The sequence below is a fragment of the Coenobita brevimanus genome, chromosome 79, assembly GCF_032717465.1.
Source record: "Coenobita brevimanus isolate Jiangsu-jjx chromosome 79, ASM3271746v2, whole genome shotgun sequence".
NCBI lineage: Eukaryota > Metazoa > Arthropoda > Malacostraca > Decapoda > Coenobitidae > Coenobita > Coenobita brevimanus.
The window spans coordinates 34,379,835-34,400,861 of NC_137032.1; the positions used below are offsets into that span (position 1 = coordinate 34,379,835).

The window sequence follows — 21,027 nt, forward strand, 5'->3', positions numbered from 1 at the left end:
CCGCTACTGCCTTTCATCCACTACAGATCGAGGTTACTCTGCTACTGCCATCACTACAACTACTTCCTTTCCACTGCTACAGACCGGGGTCACTCTGCTACTGCTACTGCCACTACCACTGCTTCCTTTCCTCTGCTACGGACTGGGATTATGCCACTGCTACTGCCACTGCCACTGCTTCCTTTCCACTGCTACAGACTGGGATTACGCAACTGCCACTACCATTAACACTACATCCTTTCCTCCTATGGTTTTCCTGATGCCTTTCACTTCCATCACAATTCTCTCCGGCAGACATCATCGGCCGACAGCAACGGAAACAACGGACATAGCGGCAGCAACAACGGCTTCAACTACCCACCCTCCCCCGCCGACGCTGCCTCCCTCCTCAACGGCCTCTCCCCGGCCCCGTCCACCCCCTTGCCCCCCACAAAGGCTAGCACCGCCCCCCGCCGCCTCGCCCGCCGTTTGGTCCAACTCCTCCCACGACGCCGGGCCACAACATCAACAACAACAACATCGCAACTCGCCGGCAGACACATCGTTATAACCTGCCAACAGCCCTCCCTGGACGAGCAGACGGCCCTCTGAACGATGATTGGTTGACGCTTGAGCCATTCATGAAGCTGATTGGTCGGCAGTTGATCCAGTCTGAATACTCATAGGTCTGTTGTTGATCCATTCTTGAAGCTGATTGGTCGACAGTTGATTCATTCTGGTCTCTCTTTGATCGAGGCTTGATCTGCTTGAGTCCTCATTGGTCGGCATTTGATCCACCCTGAGAGCTCATTGGTCAAGGCTTGCTCCAGTCTAATGGGTGGTTGCTTTAGTGTTGTGGCTAATGCATTGTGATAGGCAAGCCATTGAACCTCACTAGGCGTCCATTAGTTGATGCTCAATCCACTCTGAGTGCTGGTTGGTTCATTTCTGTGGCTAGTGCATTGTGATTGGTTAGCACTTGAACCTATATACTCATTAGTCAGTGCTTGATTCACTGTATGCTAACTGGTTTATTTTCTTGGCTTGTGCTTGATGATTATGTAGGCATTCATTGGTTGGCACTTGATCCTGTTTGAATACTGATTTTTTTTTCTTGGCCTGTGTTCTGTGATTAATTGGTGCTTGATCCAGTGCAAGCTCACAGCTGGAAGTGTGTAATCAACTCTGAGCATGCATCAGTTCCGCATCGTGGTTGGTTAGCAGTTGTCCCGCTGTGAGCACTGATTGGTTCGTATTTGTGACGTATGCTACATGATTGGCTGGTGATTGTTTCTGAGGTCTGATGGATTTATTTATGGCGATTTGATCCACTTCAAGTGATTGTCCACTGTTGTATCTCGCTGCATCCCCCCTTCTGTGATTGGTTAGCATTTGATCCACTATGAGCGCTGACTGGTTGGTTCTAGAGGGAACTGCTTGGTAGTTGGTCAATATATAATCCATGGAAAATGCTCACTGGCCCGCTTCAGTGGCTGTCGCTTGATGATTAATCTAGATATGATCCACCGTGAATGCTCATTGGTCAGCTTTAATGACATGTGCATGGAGATTGGTCGACTTAGATCCATCGTGCATGCCAGTCGGTTGGTATATAGGCAGATTTAGTCCCTCCAAGCTGAGGATGTTTTTTTTTTCTCTTGGATTCTGATGTTGTACTGAACTTAATATAGACTTTTTTTTTTTTTTTTTTTTTTTTTCTAACCTGGAGGGATAAGATTCAGCACTTTATTAATTCCTTTACTGTCTTAAGCTGAAAAAAAATTGTCTGGCAGTAGCAAGAGAAGAATATAAAACATCATGAAATTAAAGGAGTTAATTGCTTATTCATCTTGTACTCGTATAATAGTCAACGAGTATGGTCATTTGAATGCTTATGGCCCCATTTTCGTGGTTCTTGCTTGGTAGTTGGTCAGTGCATGATCCACCCTGAATGTTCGTTGGTCCATTACAGTGATTCTCTGGTTCAAGTGTAAGGCCCAGTACTGGTCCATCTTGGTGGTTCTCTGTTTAGTGGTTGGTCCAGGAATTGGGTCGAATTTGAACTCCTAATGGCACAACTCAGCTGGTATGTCTCATTGGCTGTCCATTTAGTTGTTGTTGGTCTGTGTAATAGGTCTAGCCTGAAGGCCTAATGGCAGACTTCGGCAGGGTAACTTGCACCCAGTGGGACCGTGTCAAGAACAGGTGCTTTGGAAAACTACATCACGCCGTCAGTGGTTCTTGCTGAAGTTACACGAGTCTGTTATTTTGCATGCAAGAGAGTGAAGAGTCTGTTCTTAAATGTGCTTTGTATATTATTTATTATTGCAGTCTGTTAATTGGTGGTAAGAAAGCCTTCAGTATACTCGAGATGGAGGCTGCTTGAGAAGAGCCATTGGTGCAAGATTAAGTGTCCATCTTGACAGCATTTAGTGTAAATACCAGCCAGATCAGTCAGTCACTTCATTTGTCAGTGCATGATGACTGAAGGTGTAGTCTGTGAGAATTTCAGGGTTTCATTTTATATTACAGGGAAAGCTGTTAGCTGATGTCTTTTAGTTAATATTGCAAGTTTGGGGAGCATTTGACAGGGTGAAACAAAGCTGATCTTGTTGTCTGAAAGACTACATACCCCAATTGTAAGATTAAACTTGTTTCATCTAAGCCCCAAATAATAAAAGATGGTACAAAGGTTGCCAAAAAACAGTGTGAACAAAATACATTTACACTTCTAAAAATTCAAGAAAATGGCATACAGTCTTGAAAATACTGTATGTCATCAACCTACCTGATAGACATTCAGAAACTGTAAAACTTCTACAGCTCTAAACATTCATCTTAGACAGCCTTATCAAATGACAATACTTCTGACAACTAGAGGTAGAGTAAGTGTTAGGGATCTTTGTTTAGGTAGAGTCAAGTTTCATTAATCATAGGTTTGGTGGAATTAGACCCAATGTTGATTCTCCATATCTTTCAGTATATATGGCAACTCAGAGTATATAGAATTTTAGGATAATATGCAATTTTACGTTAATGAGTCACAGAATAAAAATAATATAGATTCTGAACTACGCCATACAGTATTAAAAAATGCGTCAGAAAACAAAAGGTAATGAGAGTGACGATTTCTCATGTTTGCAATTATCATACATCAGTCACCCATTGCCAGGTTGCCACATGTTGCTCAGTATTTTAATATTCGATGCAGTATTTCTGTGTACATACTCGAGTATTCATATCTCAGCTTAGTGAATGCTGAGTTACGTAATTGCACTGTAATTTGCGATGTGGAAAGCGTGGATTTCGGAAAAAAATAAATCCATGTCGTCCTTTAATATAGAAATATAGAATAGTAAGATTTTTTGAATAGGTGAGTAGCCATCTTGGAATTAATTTGTAGGGCACGTTATTTTGTAGGGCAATATAACTCAAAGGTAAGGTTATAGAGAAGGAAACGAACAGTTATTGAAGAAATTAAGATACGAAGAATGAAAACAACATTTAAGAGAGAGAGTCAGAGAGATGTAGGAAGGTAACAATAGTCAAAAGTGTGTCATAAGCATTAGTTGTTGCGGTGAAGAGAACCCAGCCTAGCCCAGTGTTCTTACTGCAACTGTATAGTATCAAACAAAGCCATTAGCTCATTAGAGTTTTAGGACCTTGTAAATAGACTTAGATATTGAGATTATGGATATGGAATATTATAAGATGCTTTAGATATATATGCATGTATGTATGTGCGAGACTTAGATATATGTGCGTATGTGTAAGATGATATATATGTGCATGTGTGTGTATGTGTGAGATACTTCAGGTAATTATATGTATGTGTGTATGTATGTATGTAAAGGTGCTCATGAGGTAATTAATATATAGGTCTATTTTCTTAAACTCGTTACCCATGTATGTATATATAGATGTAAGGGGATATATGGCTAATTATGCTATGTGATTAAAATTAGTGTATCTAGGAAATTATAAGGCATGCTTAACCCTTTCAGCTTGAGGATGCAGTTAAGTTTTATTTGTCTATTTCTTTATTTCTGCCACCACCAGAGGATTTTATTGAGCTTAAAAAAGACCATTAATAGTAAAGAAAAGGTAATGACTACTGTATTTACTTCCTCCATTTTAAAAAGCCACTCACAACACCCTACACTCCAGATGCCGTGTATATACGTCACATAATTCAACATCCATTTTTTTTTTTAGGGGGGGGGCACAGTCAACGTTATCTAAGTCGACAGGTTTGGCACCAAAAATTAAAGTGACAAATTTGTTCATGTATAGAGACCCAGATATCTTCCCAAAGGTTGATGAAACCATGTGGGAAAATTTGATCCATCTGAAATGCGAACGAGTGAAGATAGTGTTTTCATTGTACTTCACCGGTTGTAGGTTATCTTCAGATGGGACTGGAAAGATGGTTACTTTTTGCAGGCTCTCTTCATTGTCCCTCCCCCTGCCCGTCAGTCACCCACCAATGTTCAAGAGGGCGTGAGAAAGTTGATATTATTTATGCAGGGCTATGATAATTTTGTAATTATTTTTGCCATTTTCATGTTACATAAGGACAATACTATACTTCACTAACTTACCTAGAAGTGCTAATTATTGTATTGTAATGACCAGGTAAACGTCTGTAAACGGAAGCATGTTCAATCTTGGTCAGAAATAGCGCTTCACTTTTTGGTCGAAGAAATACGAAACTCCTACACAATATTCTGAAAAGTGTGTTGGATTTTGAACATAATAGCACTAAGTTGCAGAAATTATCGTTCGCCATCTTGCCAGTTATCGTAAGGTAGTGATTGGTAGCAGAGTTTGGAATAGTAGATTTTCATGACCCGCGTGATTGATTGATTCATTCATTAGTGATTCGTGTACACCTACTACCATTGCATAAGGATGGTGATTTTTGAAGGGGTAGAATCTGCCATTGTTTCTACCCTGCGTGTCAAATCGCGAAAATTAAAACGCTCTAAGTTGTAGGGGGTCGAGCTAAAAATAAAATCGTCAAAAATTAGCAAGAATGATATAGGAAATAGGAAATAAAGTACACACACACACACACACACACACACACACACACACACACACACACACACACACACACACACACAAATTACCTGTTAAATGATTAGGAACACACACACACACACACACACACACACACACACACACACACACACACACACACACACAATCTTAATTTGTTCTCCACTGTTCTCCACATCATTGTTCTTTGCCACCTCCAGACGATTTTGTTCATCCGTTCAGTGTTCAGGGGATTAATGAAGGCTGTATCTAATCCCTCCTTTTCAGAAAATGAACAAAAAAATCCCTACAGAACTGAAAAAAAATCGTCTGGAAGTAAGTTTTAATTTTTGAGTCCTCGGCTGGAAGGGGTTAAGCTGAATTTCGAAATGTGCAAGAAGGGGAGAAAGGAAGTGAAAAAAATATATATGTTGAAAATTTAAAATGGTGATATGGTTAACTAATGAAAAAAAAAGACCAATACTTTTTAAATTTCATGTAATTGCTGCTCATATTTTGCCAGTAAACCCTTTCAGTACGAGTATGTATTTATTTTTGCTATTTTCAAGCGATTTTACTCAGCTCAGAAGGACTGCTGGACAGGAAGGATTTGAGTTTGCTTTCAATAACTCCTTTACTACGAGGCGGCGGTCCTAAGCTGAGTAAAATCGTCTGGTAGCGGCAAGAATGACGTAAAAAAAGACGGTTATCGTACTGAAAGGGTTAATGTATATGAACGTGTGTATATAGATATTATACTGCTCTAAGATAAGCGCTTGTGGTGATAACAGTATATATATAGGTTTAAACTGCACATAAACGACAAATAAAAATACGTATGATTAACTGTCACAGCTTACCAGTTTGAATAATGTATCAGGTACCTCTCATCCTTCGCTGGTGCTCGTGTAAGGCAGAATAGGCCTTATATCAGTGCCTCGTAAGGTCTAAATGTCCGTTGGTGTTTACGTGTAGCGTTGGTGTTCGTTTTTGCCGCGTGTCTCTGGCTTCAGTTTCAAGGGGGAAGGGTAACAGATGATGACGGCGAGGTAGAAGCGTTTTTCCTTTCCCTGACTAATAATTCTTGTGCTAAAACCAATTGTAGACGCCAAAATTCAGGGTTAATTGCCGGTTTGACTTCTTTTTCAGCGTTTGTTATTTTTCCCGCGCGGAACGCTTTGAACGCGCTGACGTTAGGCGGACGCATCTGTACACGGGTCTCAGTTTTGTTTTTATTTTCAAACGTGCAACATCGTTTTATTTTTCCCGGTAATTCTCTTATTAACGTAACTCCCAGCTGTACCACAACGCCATATTCCTGGAAGTGTGATTGTTGGCTGTAGCGATTATTGTTACGAGGGAGAGAAAATGGAACGGTTATTGGAGTGATTGCGAAGGTAAGGTAATTCTCTTTCTCTCTCTCTCTCTCTCTGGTTACCCCTCAGAACCCGTAAAAACAAATAGCTTATATGGTATTCTCTCTCTCTCTCTCTCTCTCTCTCTCTCTCTCTCTCTCTCTCTCGTTACCCCTCAGAACCCGTAAAAACATATACAAATAGCTTATGTAATTCTCTCTCTCTCTCTTATTCTTCAAAAAGGAAGAAAGTTAAGTTTGGTTATATGTAATTCCTCTCTCTCTCTCTCTCTCCTTATTCTTCAAAAAGGAAGAAAGTTAAGTTTGGTTATATGTAATTCCTCTCTCTCTCTCTCTCTCTCATTCAATTACCTAGCTACAAACGGCCTTTCCACCCCAATTTATATTTTTACATTCTCACCTTTGCTGCCATCCGTACTGCATTACTTTATTTTTCTCAATGTTTTTTTCCTTCATGTATTTCAAAACAAACCTTCAGATGTTTCGTCCCTTACCCTATTTCGGCCCCGGGATTTCATAACAACCCGTTAGATATTTCGCCCCTTCTCCAGTTTCGGCGTCTGAATATCCACACATTTCGTCCCTCTCCTAGTTTCGGCTCCTGAATTTTCAAAACCTTGGGATGTTTTGTACCATTCTGTTTTTTTCGGTTCGTAATTTTTAAACCATTTCGTACCTGCCCCTGATTCGGTTCACGCGTGACGAACATTTAGATATTTCGTACCTACACGTCTCGGCTCCAGAATTTCAAAATAAGCCTGTACATGATTCGTCCCAGTTTGTAATCCGGCTCTTGTAATTCAGAACTCCATTACATATTTCGTCTCTGCCCTGGATTCGGCCCTGAATATTAAACAAGATATGATTTTCTTTTTTTTTTTTTTTTTTTATGCGTGGAAGAAGGAACCCAAGGCCAGAAGCCCGTAAGATGTTTCACACCGGCCTCTGATTCGGCACCGTGAAAATATTGTGTTTCGTCTTTTTCCCCTGTTTCGGCTCAGAGCTGGACACGAGAGAGAGAGAGAGAGAGAGAGAGAGAGAGAGAGAGAGAGAATATCAAATGCTGACTCTTGCTGACATTAAAGTGAGAAACTAGAGATAGTTCACTCCATCTCGGTCGCCTATTTTCAGAAAGCGTTGTTATAGCGCTCTCTCTCTCTCTCTCTCTCTCTCTCTCTCTCTCTCTCTCTCTCTCTGTCATGTATGAATGATAGTTAAATGGATAATGGCCTGTATTATTATTATTATTATTATTATTATTATTATTACAGTATTATTATTATTATTATGACGGATTATTAATTTATATAACTTAATTAAATGAACTACTGAGCGTCATTACCTGTTACCTTTGCTGGGGGCGGAGTCACGCTGGTATCTCTGCTGTGATTGGCCAGACCTCTGTGACGTCATGGGAGCCGAGGCAGGTGATTGGCTAGGATCCATGTGGCATTTGTTTACATTTGCCACGTGCTTTTTGTTTACATTTGCCACGCAATTTTTTTGTTTACCTTTGCCACGTGTTTTTTGTTTACATTACCACGTGACGTTTGTTGTCTTCCACGTGGCGTGTGATTCACGTGATTTTTTCTTTCATTGTTCACGTGGCATTTGTTTATATTCTTCACTTTCTTTTTTACCCTTTTGCATGTGGTATTAAAACTTTCCACATGTAATATTGTTTTTATACTTGACATTTTTTCTTTTCACGTGGTATTTTCGTACACTTCCACGTGACATTTGTGTACATTTTCCACGTGGTATTTCACGTATTTAATTGGCACTTACATTTCACGTGGCCTTTGCATTTGTCATATAGTGCTGTTTACATTTGCCACGTACGTGTAAACATTTCCACGTGTCATTGTTTACATTTTTCACGTGGCATTTGTTTACAATTATCACGTGATACTTGTTTACACATCACATGGGATGTCAATTTCACGTGGCATGTATTAGTATATTTCACTTGGCATTTGTTTACTCATCACGTGGCATATGCTATTTCTCCACGTGGCATTTATAAGCATATTTCACGTGGCATTTACACCGCGTGCATATGTTTTCTCCACGTCGTATTTACAAACATCACGTGGCACATGTTTACGTATCACGTGGCATTTACATGTATTTTTCACGTGGCATTTGTCTACATACATCACGTGGTATATGTTGACATTTTTTGGTGTAATATGAATACCATTAATTTCCACGCAAGACATAACGCATATATACACTGTGGATATACTGCACTGTGAATAAATATGTATAGTGTATATGTATAATGTATATGCAAGTTTGGAGCTCTGATATATAAAACATGAAGCTTTATAGAGTACACATGATAGATTTGTATGAGTGTGTATATGAGAGGTGTATATGTGTGTATGAGAGGTGTATATGTGTGTGTGAGAGGTGTATATGTGTGTATATGAGAGGTTTATATGTGTATGAGAGGTTTATATGTGAATATGAGAGGTATGAATGTGTGTATATGTGAGGCGTATATGTGTGTATATGAGAGGTGTATATGTGTGTATGAGAAGTGTGTATGTGTATATTAGAGGGGTATATGAGTGTGTATATGAGAGGCGTTAATATTGGTGTATAGTAAAGGTGTGTTTGAGAGTATGAGAGGTGTATGTGTGTGTATATGAGAGGTTTATATGCGTGTGTGTATGTGTATGTATTTGTATTAGGCTGCTCACCATTACCATATGCACGTTGAGTATGGATTATTATTATTATTATTATATGGTTATTATTATTATTATTATTATTATTATTATTATTATTATTATTATTATTGTGTGTTTCTTAGTGTATTTTTGTCATAAGCTTGGATTATTTGCGTCTGTCTAATACCTAGCCCCTTTTTCTATCTATCTCGGTGTATGTATCTATCTTAGAACTTACTATTTTTCCCATCTATCTATCTGCATCCGTTTTTATCTGTCGTTCTTCTTGAGTCATGCACAACAAAGCATAACTACATTTCCTGTCTATCTGTCTATCTGTCTGTCTATCTATCTAGCTATCTATCTATCTAACTTTTTATATGCACAAGCGCCTAACAACATTTCCTGTCTATCTATCTGGGCGTCGATCTATCTATCTATTTTCCTCCTGTCATGCACAACAGCGCCTAACCAAATTTCCGGTCTATCTATCTATCTATCTATCTGTATTTTGCCACATTCCTCCGATCATACACAGAAGAGCCTAAATTTTGTCCATATATCTATCTACGTACCTATCTATCGAATCATCTACCTACCTACCTACCTACCTACCTATCTACCTACCTACCTTCCTACCTACCTACATGTCTATCTGTCTATCTATCAGTCTATCTGCATGCACAGATTGCCTTAATTTCCTCTCCATCTTTGTCTATCTATCTATCTATCTATATCTGTCTATCTATCTATCTGCCATAGTCCTCTGGTCATGCACAACAGGTAGCCTCTCTCTCTCTCCCTCTCTCTCTCTCTCTCTCTCTTTTCCTCCGGTTATGCAAAAAGAGTAACTAGCTTTCCTCTTTATTTTTATTTATTAATTTATTTATAATGTTCTATCATGCAGAAATAAAAAGGACATTACTACATTTACACCTTGTCTTTGTGTCTATCTGTCTATCTATCTATCTGTGTCTGTCTATCTATCTATCTGTCTATCTATGTCTATCTGCATGTACCAGTCTGTTTTTCACCCTGTGTATCTGTCTATCTATCTATCTATATCTATCTATCTATGTACCTATCTATCTATCTGTTTCCAGCCTGTGTATCCATCAATCTATATCTATCTATCTATCTATGCATGCACCTATCTATGTACGCGTTTCCAGCTTTATCTATCCATTTATCTATCTATCTATGCCTGTGTACCTGTATACGTTTCCACCCCACCTGTTTCTTTCAATCCATCTATCTGTCTGTCTATCTATCTATCCATCTATCTGTGCGTTTATTTTATGATCGTATTCTTTTCTTATTAAAAAAACTAGTGTGCTTTTTATCGGTACGGTATAGTTTGTTTATATCCAATTTTCTATCTATCTATCTATCTATTTATATTTACATTGCTGATAGATAGATGGGTAGATAGACCAGACCTATACAAAGAGTGGACATACAGACAGACAGGCAGGCATAGATAGTAATATAGGTGATGTAGATTGAGTAATAGATAGATAGATAGATAGATAGATAGTCATGCAAAAGCCCAAAGGGTTAAACAACACGCCTGTCTCTATCTATCCATGTAATTGTCTATCTATTTTTAATACCCATAGTGCCCGGGTTCGATTAACACACACACACACACACACACACACACACACACACACACACACACACACACACACACACACTCTTACACATACATACATACATATATATACTGTACATAAATAAATATACATACATACATATACATACACACATACATACATACATAAATATACATACATACATATACATACATACACACCTACATTTACATAGCCTGCATACACAAACACACACACACACATACATACATACATATATACACACACACATAGGCTGCATACATACATACACACAAATACATATACATATACGTACATACATAGCCTGCCTTCACACACACACACACACACACACACACACACACACACACACACACGCAACCCTGAATCAACTCTTTTTTTCGCTTCGGTCCCCCTTCATGGCGGCAGTTGTCTATATATCACTGTATTTTTGCGGTCTATTTTCATTATCTGTTTTTACCCATATACTGCCTGACGTTATATTCTTTCTCCCCCAAAAATGTAAGCCAGAGAAATACTATGGAATTTTTTTCATTTTTTTTGGGGGGGGGGTTTGTAGTGACGTCATGTTTGTCTTTAAAAATTATTATAATTATTATTATTATTATTATTATTATTATTATTTTATTATTATTATTATTATTGTTGTTATTTTATTATTATTAGTATTATCATTACTATTATTTTATTACTGTATTGTTATTATTATTATTATTATTATTATTATTATTATTATTAGTAGTAGTAGTAGTAGTAGTAGTAGTAATTGTAACAAAATGATTATAACAGCTTTCTCTCTCTCTCTTTCTCTCTCTCCGATAAATTCCACGCAGTTAACGCGATTTTTGCTCTGTACTCTCATATATTTTTTACCCCATTACAAGGGCTGGGGGCCTGTCCGAAATTGGCCTATCCTTGTCTTTTATTTTTGGTCTTTTTTTTCGCTGTGACACTCGTATTGGCGGAATGGGATGGGTTGGGTCTGTCTGTCTGTCTGTCTGTCTGTCTCTCTCTCCAGTATTGCTTTTGTTATAGGTTTTATTCGTGTATTATTATTATTATTATTATTGTTTCGTAGTAATTTCTCCTCGGCGATTTATTTCAGGGTTCCTCTACATTCGATGCCTTTTTGGAGGTTTCCCAATACAATTTTTTTTTTTTTGTAATTTGTCAGGTTTCGTCTGTTTTCGTTTTCTAAAGATTTCGTTGCACTGTTTCTTTGGTGGTTTATTTAATAATTTGTGTATTGTTTTTTGGTGATGGTAGTGGTGATGATGGTGTAGTAGTAGTAGTAGTAATAGTATTGGTAATAGTAATAGTGTCCTAGTAGTAGTAGGAGTAGTATTGGTGGTGGTGGTGGTGGTAGTAGTAGTAGTAGTAGTAGTATTGGTGGTGGTGGTGGTAGTAGTAGTAGTAGTATTGGTGGTGGTGGTGGTAGTAGTATTAGTAGTAGTATTGGTGGTGGTGGTGGTAGTAGTAGTAGTAGTAATGTTGGTAGTTATAGTAGTAGTATTGGTAATAGTAGTAGTTGTATTGGTAGTAGTAGTTGTGTTGGTGGTAGTTGAAGTAGTAGTAGTAGAAGTAATGTTGGTAGTAGTAATAGTACAGTATTGGTAATAGTAATAGCTGTAGTGGTAGTAGTCAGAGTACCGTAGTATTTATAGCTCCAGGTTCATCTAAACGTGATCCCAGTGGACGGCAGGCTGAAGTTGCCCCTCACCTGCAGTCCACCAGCCTCCTTTCGGGGGATAGGGAGGGGAGTTGACTATCCGTAGAACCAGGCAGGCCCACCACCCCGTCATATCAATGCCCCCACGTGCAGGCGCCCCTCTCCAACCCCCCTCCACACTTAGCAAAGACGGATTACTGAAGTTAGAAAGACAGAAGGAAATATTGGAAAGAAATTTATTGTTAGGGTAAAATAAATAAAATCGTCCTTCTGGTGTTTGTTGTATGTGTGTGTTTGGTGTGGCGACTGTGTTTTATTATTATTAAGACTCGTTTTATCTTTTCTGTTTGTTTTCCTGTTTTTTTTCTGTTTGGTAGGGTATATAGTGAGGGTAGTGTTTCAGAATCGTTTTAATTTGTATATATGTGTGTGTGTTAATGGTACTGGGGAGTGTTTTTGTTGTGTGTGGGGGTGGGGGAAGTGTGGTCGTTTATATTTATTATGTGTGTGGGGGGGTACGTGGGGGGGTGGGCTGGAGTTTGGTGTGTGTGTGGGGGGGTGCGTTTGTGTGTGTTGGTGGGTGGGTGAGTGGGTGTGGGTGTGTCTGGGTGGGTGTGGGTGTGGGTGTGTCTGGGCGGGTGGGTGTTTGTGGGTGTGGAGGGGTGTTTTTGGTGTGTATGTGGGTGGGCGATGTTTGGTGTGTGTGTGTGTGTGTGTGTGTGTGTGTGTGTAGGTGTTGGTGGTTGGGAGGGGGGGTTTGGTGTGTGTGTGTGTGTGTGTGTGTGTGTGTGTGAGAGAGAGAGAGAGAGAGAGAGAGAGAGAGAGAGAGAGAGAGAGAGAGAGATTGTGCTAGAGAAACATAATTGTGGAAGTTTTTACAAATTATTGAACCCGTCTCCATAAACGACGGTATTGTGACAGGCAAATCCCTAACACTTCTTCCTTAGCGATTTAGTTTGTTACACCTGAACGCTCTCCTGTACGCTATTTATGCCGTTTTTCATATCGCCATAGTCTTCATCAGTAATATACAAGAATATTGAGGTGTAATGTACAAAATAAATCACTAAGGAAAGAGTGTTGCGTATTCTCCAAAGCCACTCCTTGTAGCACTTCTTCGTGACTAGTTTTTTCATATTCTTAGTTGTACAAGCAAGTTACGTTAATAATGAAGATGATAATGTTTAAAGGAATATTGAGTCAGACAAAATCGCCTAGGAAAGGGTGCTAAGAATCCTAAGGTGAGAATTACGGCTCCAGTATTCTAAGCTTTTTAAGGGTATGATTTTGAGACGTGAATCAGAGGAGAAAAAAAAAATCCCTTGAATGAACGAAGTATGTAGTAAATAATTTAGGTTTGGTAGGTGAAAAAACTGATAAAAATAAATAAAAATAAATAAATAAATAGCTGAGAGAGAGAGAGAGAGAGAGAGAGAGAGAGAGAGAGAGAGAGAGAGAGAGAGAATCCGTTAGCCTGTACATTATTTAGAATCCGTTAGCCTGTACATTGGAGAGAGAGAGAGAGAGAGAGAGAGAGAGAGAGAGAGTCCCTTTCCTTGTACATCAGTGATTAATCTATAAGAATGCTAAACTAACGAATATTTTAAAGGAAGAATTATCCATATTTTTGTTTTGGGGGGGTATGAAAAGACGCAAGGCCAAAATCCATGTAACCATAGCAACCAGACGCTGTTTACAATAATAGATTCTCAGCAGTGAATTTTGTGTCTTATTGCCCCTTGATATTAGTGCTAGATTTGTGTGTAGATTAGATAGATAGATAGATAGTGCTAGATCTGTGTGTAATTTAGATAGATAAACTTGGTATTGTTTATGTATTGAGAGAAAGAGTAAAGAGGGTTAACGATTGGAGGTATGTGAAAGTTTTGTACGTGGTAGGTGGGGGTGCCTACCATCCATTCACTCGATGTAGTGCTGCCTTCAGGTGACTACACCGAGTGATAAGCAAAATAGTTTCCTCTGACCCAGGAAACCATCTACTACGCTGGGTGGTAACCATATAACCAAATGGACGCCTGGTGGCCTAGTGGGTTAAAATGCTCAAGGCGGATGTGAGTAATGGTTGGGGTTTATTGCTCACATAATGCTACTCAGGGGAAGGTGAGTATGGTCGCCTTCGCCTTAAATATCCCGGGACCGTACACTTCTGACAGGACAAAAAGATCGGGATGGTAAGTAGCTGAGAGAGAGAGAGAGAGAGAGAGAGAGAGAGAGAGAGAGAGAGAGAGATTCAGTAGTCTATTTGTGTGGAGAGAGAGAGAGAGAGAGAGAGAGAGAGAGAGAGAGAGAGAGAGAGAGATTCAGTAGTCTATTTGTGTGGAGAGAGAGAGAGAGAGAGAGAGAGAGAGAGAGAGAGCAGTGCGATTTCCATTAATAGATTATCAATGAATTTATTATTTTTCAAAACCAAATAATTTCTATTGGGATTAAGGCTGGACTGTCTCGTTAAAACCATAATGAACAATCTCTCTCTCTCTCTCTCTCTCAAATCAGTCTTTTTTTTTTATTTAATGTTTTCTAAAATATCGACCTTTTTCATGTTTTTCAAAATTTTTCCCGTAGATTCTTCCCTTTTTTCATTTTAATACGATTGCTGTACCTCGTTTAGTTTAACTTGGCGGAGGTTTTGGTTCTTTTCCAGATTATTTCACTCAGTGGCAGGTTAATACTACAGCTCTTCATCCTCTCCGTAGCACTTCTTCGTGACTAGCACCATATTCAAGTATTTATGTTTTGCTCCAGCTCAGCAAGCAAGATGGTAAATTTAGGTAAGTGAAAAAAGTACATAATAGGTTGATCCCTTGTTGTCTCGATGATGATAATAATAATAATAATAATAATAATATAATAAAGTACATGTAGGACAACTGGTATTAGTAAATTTATTGTTCTCCGTATCGTTAAAATGTGAGTCGTCATCTTGTAAACAATTTATATTTAAAAACATACAAGGAATAGGCAACAAGCAAGAAAATAACTCCAGATCTTTATTATTCAAGATATTATTATTATTTTCATTATTATTATTATTATTATTAGTTTTTGTAGAAGTTATTGGCTTTGTTTATAACGTACGATACGTTGGGCATCCTTCGGCATCGTCATGTTTAAAAATTTGACTTAGTGACTCCTCAGCCCATTGGGAGGCGTGGTGCAGCTTTATTTCTTTACTTTTTATATATTAATACAAGAACAAGAGGACGTGAGAATTAAGGTACGTTATCAGCAACATAGTAAGGAATTGTGAGTCATTTACGTGTATATAAATGCAACTTATTCACGTTCCTTCGACAATCATTATTCAAGCACGTGGTTGTGTGAATTGGAGAAATGTTAATGCTTATAAAGGTGCCTTGTTTTATATCCAGTTTATAAGAATATGTGATGAAATTAAAACAGTGCTTCATGCAGTGCTTGGTAATCATTATATTTCTCATCCGCCTATTATAAACGAAGTGTACCAAATGCCAAAAACCATTTACAGGAAATGTGAAGGCAACCCACGATGTAACTCTCTATACATATTTTTCAAGCGCATTATCACCGTAAATGTGAACTATGGATGGAGATTAACTAAGAACATACAGCTCTAGGCACTTATCTAGCAGGTAGTTCACGCCGTTTGAAAGCACGTCAATTTACCGTTTCGTTCACCTCCTGGAAACACGAAATCCTAACCTAACCCAACCAAAAATTAACTAACCCAACCTTACCTAGGACTCACCTTAATTTGAGTCGAGGTAAGTTGCAGCTCCCAAATAAAAATGAAATTGGAGGTGGCCGCGCAGTAATACCGGAAGCATAATGGTGAAGCGCGTATGTGTAGCAGATGACTAGCCAAATTACCTTACAGTATACAGTATAGCTTTCTGAATAGGCTGCCATGTTGGATTAGTGGTGATGTTTGGGGCTATAATAATGTAATTGTGTTAGCTGGTTTCGTAATTCCTCTTCCATGGCGATTTATTTAGCACATTACGCCTCAGTATATATTTGTATGCCGTTTATGCAGAGTACGTCAATATTCATACATGGGCCTGTTAGTATATAAGATGTTAATTTCGTAATATACAGAATAAACCACTTAAAAAAATGTTACGAAATTTCCAAGGCGGTTTGAGCGATCTTCCGTCACGATGCTTAACTTTTTTTTTTTTTTCGCCCGTTTTCTGTGATGTGCCGTGGAAAGAAATTCGAATATTTGAAAACTGATATTTTCCAGGAAGCAGATTTAAGAAACTGTGTGGAATCGAGTACTATAACTTTTTTTTTTTTTTTAATGCAAGGAAGAAGGAAACAATTGTGAGAAGCCCGCTAGATTGTTCCCTCCGAGAGAAAATAAACGCCAACTAACAGACCCAAATTCAAGATCCGTAATAATGAAAAGGATTGCGTTTTGGATACACAGAATAGTAAAAAAATAAAATAAATAAATACAGAGGGGAGATAGCGCTGAATAAAATAAAACTATGATCCATGCGATAAATATAATAATGCATTACCGTAATAATCACAGTGCAAAGCGGTACAGTAATATTGATAAGAGTAATACTGCTTAGTTAACTACGATATTATACCCAATACTCTAACTTGGCCTAAAATTGCCATCGCTACATCTTTAATATTGAGTTAAATATATAGAAAAAAGAAAGTACGCTAGAATATCAAGCTAGTCAGGAAGAAGTGCTAAGGGATGTAGAGCCGTAGTACTGTCTAATTCTCCCTCTGAGCTACCGGTACGTGAAATAATGTGCAAAAGGACGAAAATCTGGGCCAAGTTAAAGTGAAGAGGATATAGGTTAATTTTACGGTACTATACTCATTTTACTCAAACTTGGCCCAGCTTTTCGTTCTTTTGCAGTTTATTTCACGTAGCTCAGTGACAGAAAATAACAATGTTACGGCTCAGCATCATTTTCGGAGCACTTCTTTGTAACTAGCAGTGTAGCACCGTATTCTAGTTTTAATCTTTTGCTAACACTCAGCATGCAAGAGGGAGACATGACAGTTTAGGCCAAGTTAGAGTAAAAAGAGTATAGTATTATCTTGGCATAGATTTCTTAAAACTTCTCCCTAAGCGATTCATTTTGGACCATTATAATGTCGTGATCAGCGCAGCACAAGAAAAAAAGCGATAAGCAAAATAAATGTAGGCTGCGGTGTTGGGAAGACTTATAACATGCCAAAAGTGACTATAATTCGTTCATGTCAACTTGGCCCAGATTTTCGTTCTTTCCCAGCTTATTTCACGTGGCTCAGTAGTGGAAAAGACAGTGCTACGGCTCAATATCCTCCCCATAGCACTGCTTCGTGATTAGCATCATGTGTTAATCTCGTGTTATGGCTCAGCTGTCAAGATGGAGAGAGGGCAAGTTTGCGCCTGTTGAAAGTGAAGAGAATATATAAAAAATGCGTACGATAAAAATAATAGCAGTGATAATAATAATAACAATAATAATAATAATAGCAGTAATAATAATAGCAGCAGCAGTAGTAGTAGTAGTAGTAAATAGTAATAATAATAATAATAATAGCAGTAGTATTAGTTGTAAAGTAGTACTGGTAGTAAAAATAATAATAATAATAATAATAATAATGATAATAATAATAATGCACAAGTAATATCTAAGCGTCCTTAGTGCATAAATTAACACAGGAAAGCATAATGGATAGCGTAATAATAATAATAATAATAATAATAATCTATTTAAGCGTGCTGTAAGTACATAGAAAAACACAGGAATGCTTATGATAGCGTTGTAACAATAGTACAGTAATAATGCGTAAAAGCGTGCAACTAGCTGCGTACAGTAATATTGATAGTACATGTAATATTGATAATAGTACAGTACTAATGCATCTGAAAGTCCCAGAGCTACAAAACTAATGACTGCGATAACAGGATTGAAGTTATACCGTCTTATCTTACCTGGCTGGGCTGTCTTACACGGTGGGCTTCCCGGACCTTGAGCCTGCCCAAAGGAAGGGCCCACGGAAGCCACACACTGGTGATGCGCCAGCCCACGGAAAACAGGAAATAATTAAGAAAGAGCAAAGCAAAGATTTAGGCTGGAAGGTGCACCATACGCAGTTAAGAAGTGCAGTGGGGGGAGGGGAGGCAGATAGCGATAGGGCAAGAGAGAAATAATATCACAAGAGTTAATGGAATTGGAACATGGAGTTGCCGAGATGGGAAGTGAGAGCTGCTTTAAAAGAGGCTAGGTCCTGAATAGAAACAACAGAGTCGGGCAGAGAATTCCAGAGAGAGACGCATGTGATAGTGAAGACACTCTTACGCACGTAGACATCGGGAGTGGGCATTCTTGAACTGGTGGCCCCGGGTAGTAGGTCAAAGAGGACGGGCAAACAGATCATCTGGGGTCAGTGAGGGGTATCCATGAAATATTTGCCAGTATTTGATGATGTTACGACGAAGCATGCTCCCGTGAACGGAGAATAAGTTCAAAGCCCTCAATCAACTCGCATAGTCAAGGTTTTCAAGCCCCTGTATAGACTTTGTCCAACGTCGGTGCAGGGTGATTCCAGCAGCCTACGGTCGTCTGCAGTATGTACGGTACCCCAGACTCACAACGACGAGGAGTACTATAGCAATGGACGGATGTGGGAGATGTATAGGGGGGTCATGAACGAGGCATCGCGATTTACTGTGGACATAAAGATACTATTCGACAGAGCGCCAGCACTATGAACCAAGTTTGGTGAAATTTAAGTGGAATCAATCATTACTCCCAGGTCAGGTACAGAGTTCTTTTGAGGAATAGGTCTCTCTCTCTCTCTCTCTCTCTCTCTCTCTCGCATGTAATTCCAAACATAATTATTCCATCTATTCGTAGGCTAACAGGATCTAAGTCGGGCAGAACCGGTTGCACCTCAGTAAACACTACATCCTCATACAATATCTTCCCTTTGAACGGTGCACGGTACGGTGAAATCAGGCTACGGTGCAGTAATCCGTCTCAGCGTACCGTATTGCGCTGCAGTGATCGGCTTGTTTGTTATCTGATTGGTACTACGGTTCAGTAAGTAGTGATAATACGTGGAATTAGTACCAATATGGGGATGAAGAGAGTGCAGTAATAGTAGTGGTAGTAGTATAGTAATAATAGTAGTTGTAGTAGTAGTAGCATATTATAATAGTAGCTGTAGTAGTAATAGTATCAGTATAATAGTAATAATAGTAGTGGCAGTAATAGTAATAGCAGTAATTGTAATACTATAGCAGTAATAATAGTAGTAGCTGTTGTAATAGTATAGTAGTAATAGTAGTAGTACCAGTAGCAGAAGTAATAATAATAATATTAATGTCCCTAAACGTACTTCTCTTCCACGTTATCGTACGATGGGCACTTTTTTTTTTTTTTTTTTAAGAAGAAGGAACCTAAGGCTAAAAGTTCCCAAAAATTTCTCCAAGAAGAAAAATTAAAGCGAGCCACTTTTAAGATCCGTTCATTTCGTGCTGCCTGGCCACATTGCTTTTAAAAGACTGGAGGTCATAGGCAGAGGGAAATAGAAACAGGAAGGCAATTTTGGAATTTACCTGTTGCAGTAATGCGTACAGTAAGTGATGATGCATACGGTAATTGTAATAATGCATACGATAATGATAATGCATGCAATAAGTGATAATGCATACAGTAGCCTAATTGCATAATGCATACAATAATGATTATACATACAATAAGCGATAATGCATACAGTAAGTGATAATGCATACCGTAATTGTTATAATGCATACAGCAGCGTAACTGTGAGTGATACGTAATGCATACAATTGTGATAATGCATGCAGTAGTGATATTGCATACAGTACTTGTGATATTGCATGCAGTAAGTGATAATGCATACAGTAATTGTGATAATGCATATAATAATTGATAATGCATACCGTACAGTAATTTTGATAAATGTAATGCATACAGTAATCGATAACGCATACAATAATTGCGATAATGCACACAGTAAGTGATAATTCATATATACTATAATAGTGATAATGTATACGGTACAATAAGTGTAATAATGCATACAATAAGTGTAATAATGCATACAATAAGTGTAATAATGCATACAATAAGTGTGATAATGCATACAATAAGTGTGATAATGCATACAATAAGTGTGATAATGCATACAATAAGTGTGATAATGCATACAATAAGTGTGATGATGCATACAATAATTGTGATAATGCATACAATAATTGCGATAATGCATAGTCCCTGTGATAATGCATACAGTAGTGGTGATAATGTATACAATTGCGGTAAAGCATACAGTGAGTGGTACTACATGAAGTAATTGATAATCGGTACAGTACTTTTAATAATGCATACAGTAATTGTCACAATGCGTACAGTAATTAATAATGCATACAGTAAGTGACAATGTATACAGTAAGTGCGATATTGTATACAGTAACTGATAATACATAGGCCTATAGTAAATAATAATGCATACAATAACTGCGATATTGCATACAGTAACTGATCATCATCCGGACCTCCTTTCCCACCCTATGGCAGGGTGAGGAGTAGCAATGTCCAGACAGCCCAAATTTGCCCAATCCAATGGACCACGCTTCCCTTTACTCATCATTCAAGCCCCCCG

At 38.4% G+C, this 21,027-nt stretch overlaps 1 protein-coding gene across 1 annotated transcript in view; it reads left to right on the forward strand.

Annotated features, from left to right (window-relative positions):
- The window catches only part of LOC145409097 (thyrotropin-releasing hormone receptor-like), a 64,564-nt gene extending 63,973 nt beyond the window's left edge, over positions 1–591 (forward strand). Inside the window, exon 8 of the mRNA XM_080279641.1 lies at positions 295–591. Within this exon, the coding sequence (XP_080135767.1) occupies positions 295–591 (297 nt within the window). The remainder of the gene's footprint in view (positions 1–294) is intronic.
- The last annotated feature ends 20,436 nt before the right edge of the window (positions 592–21,027 follow it).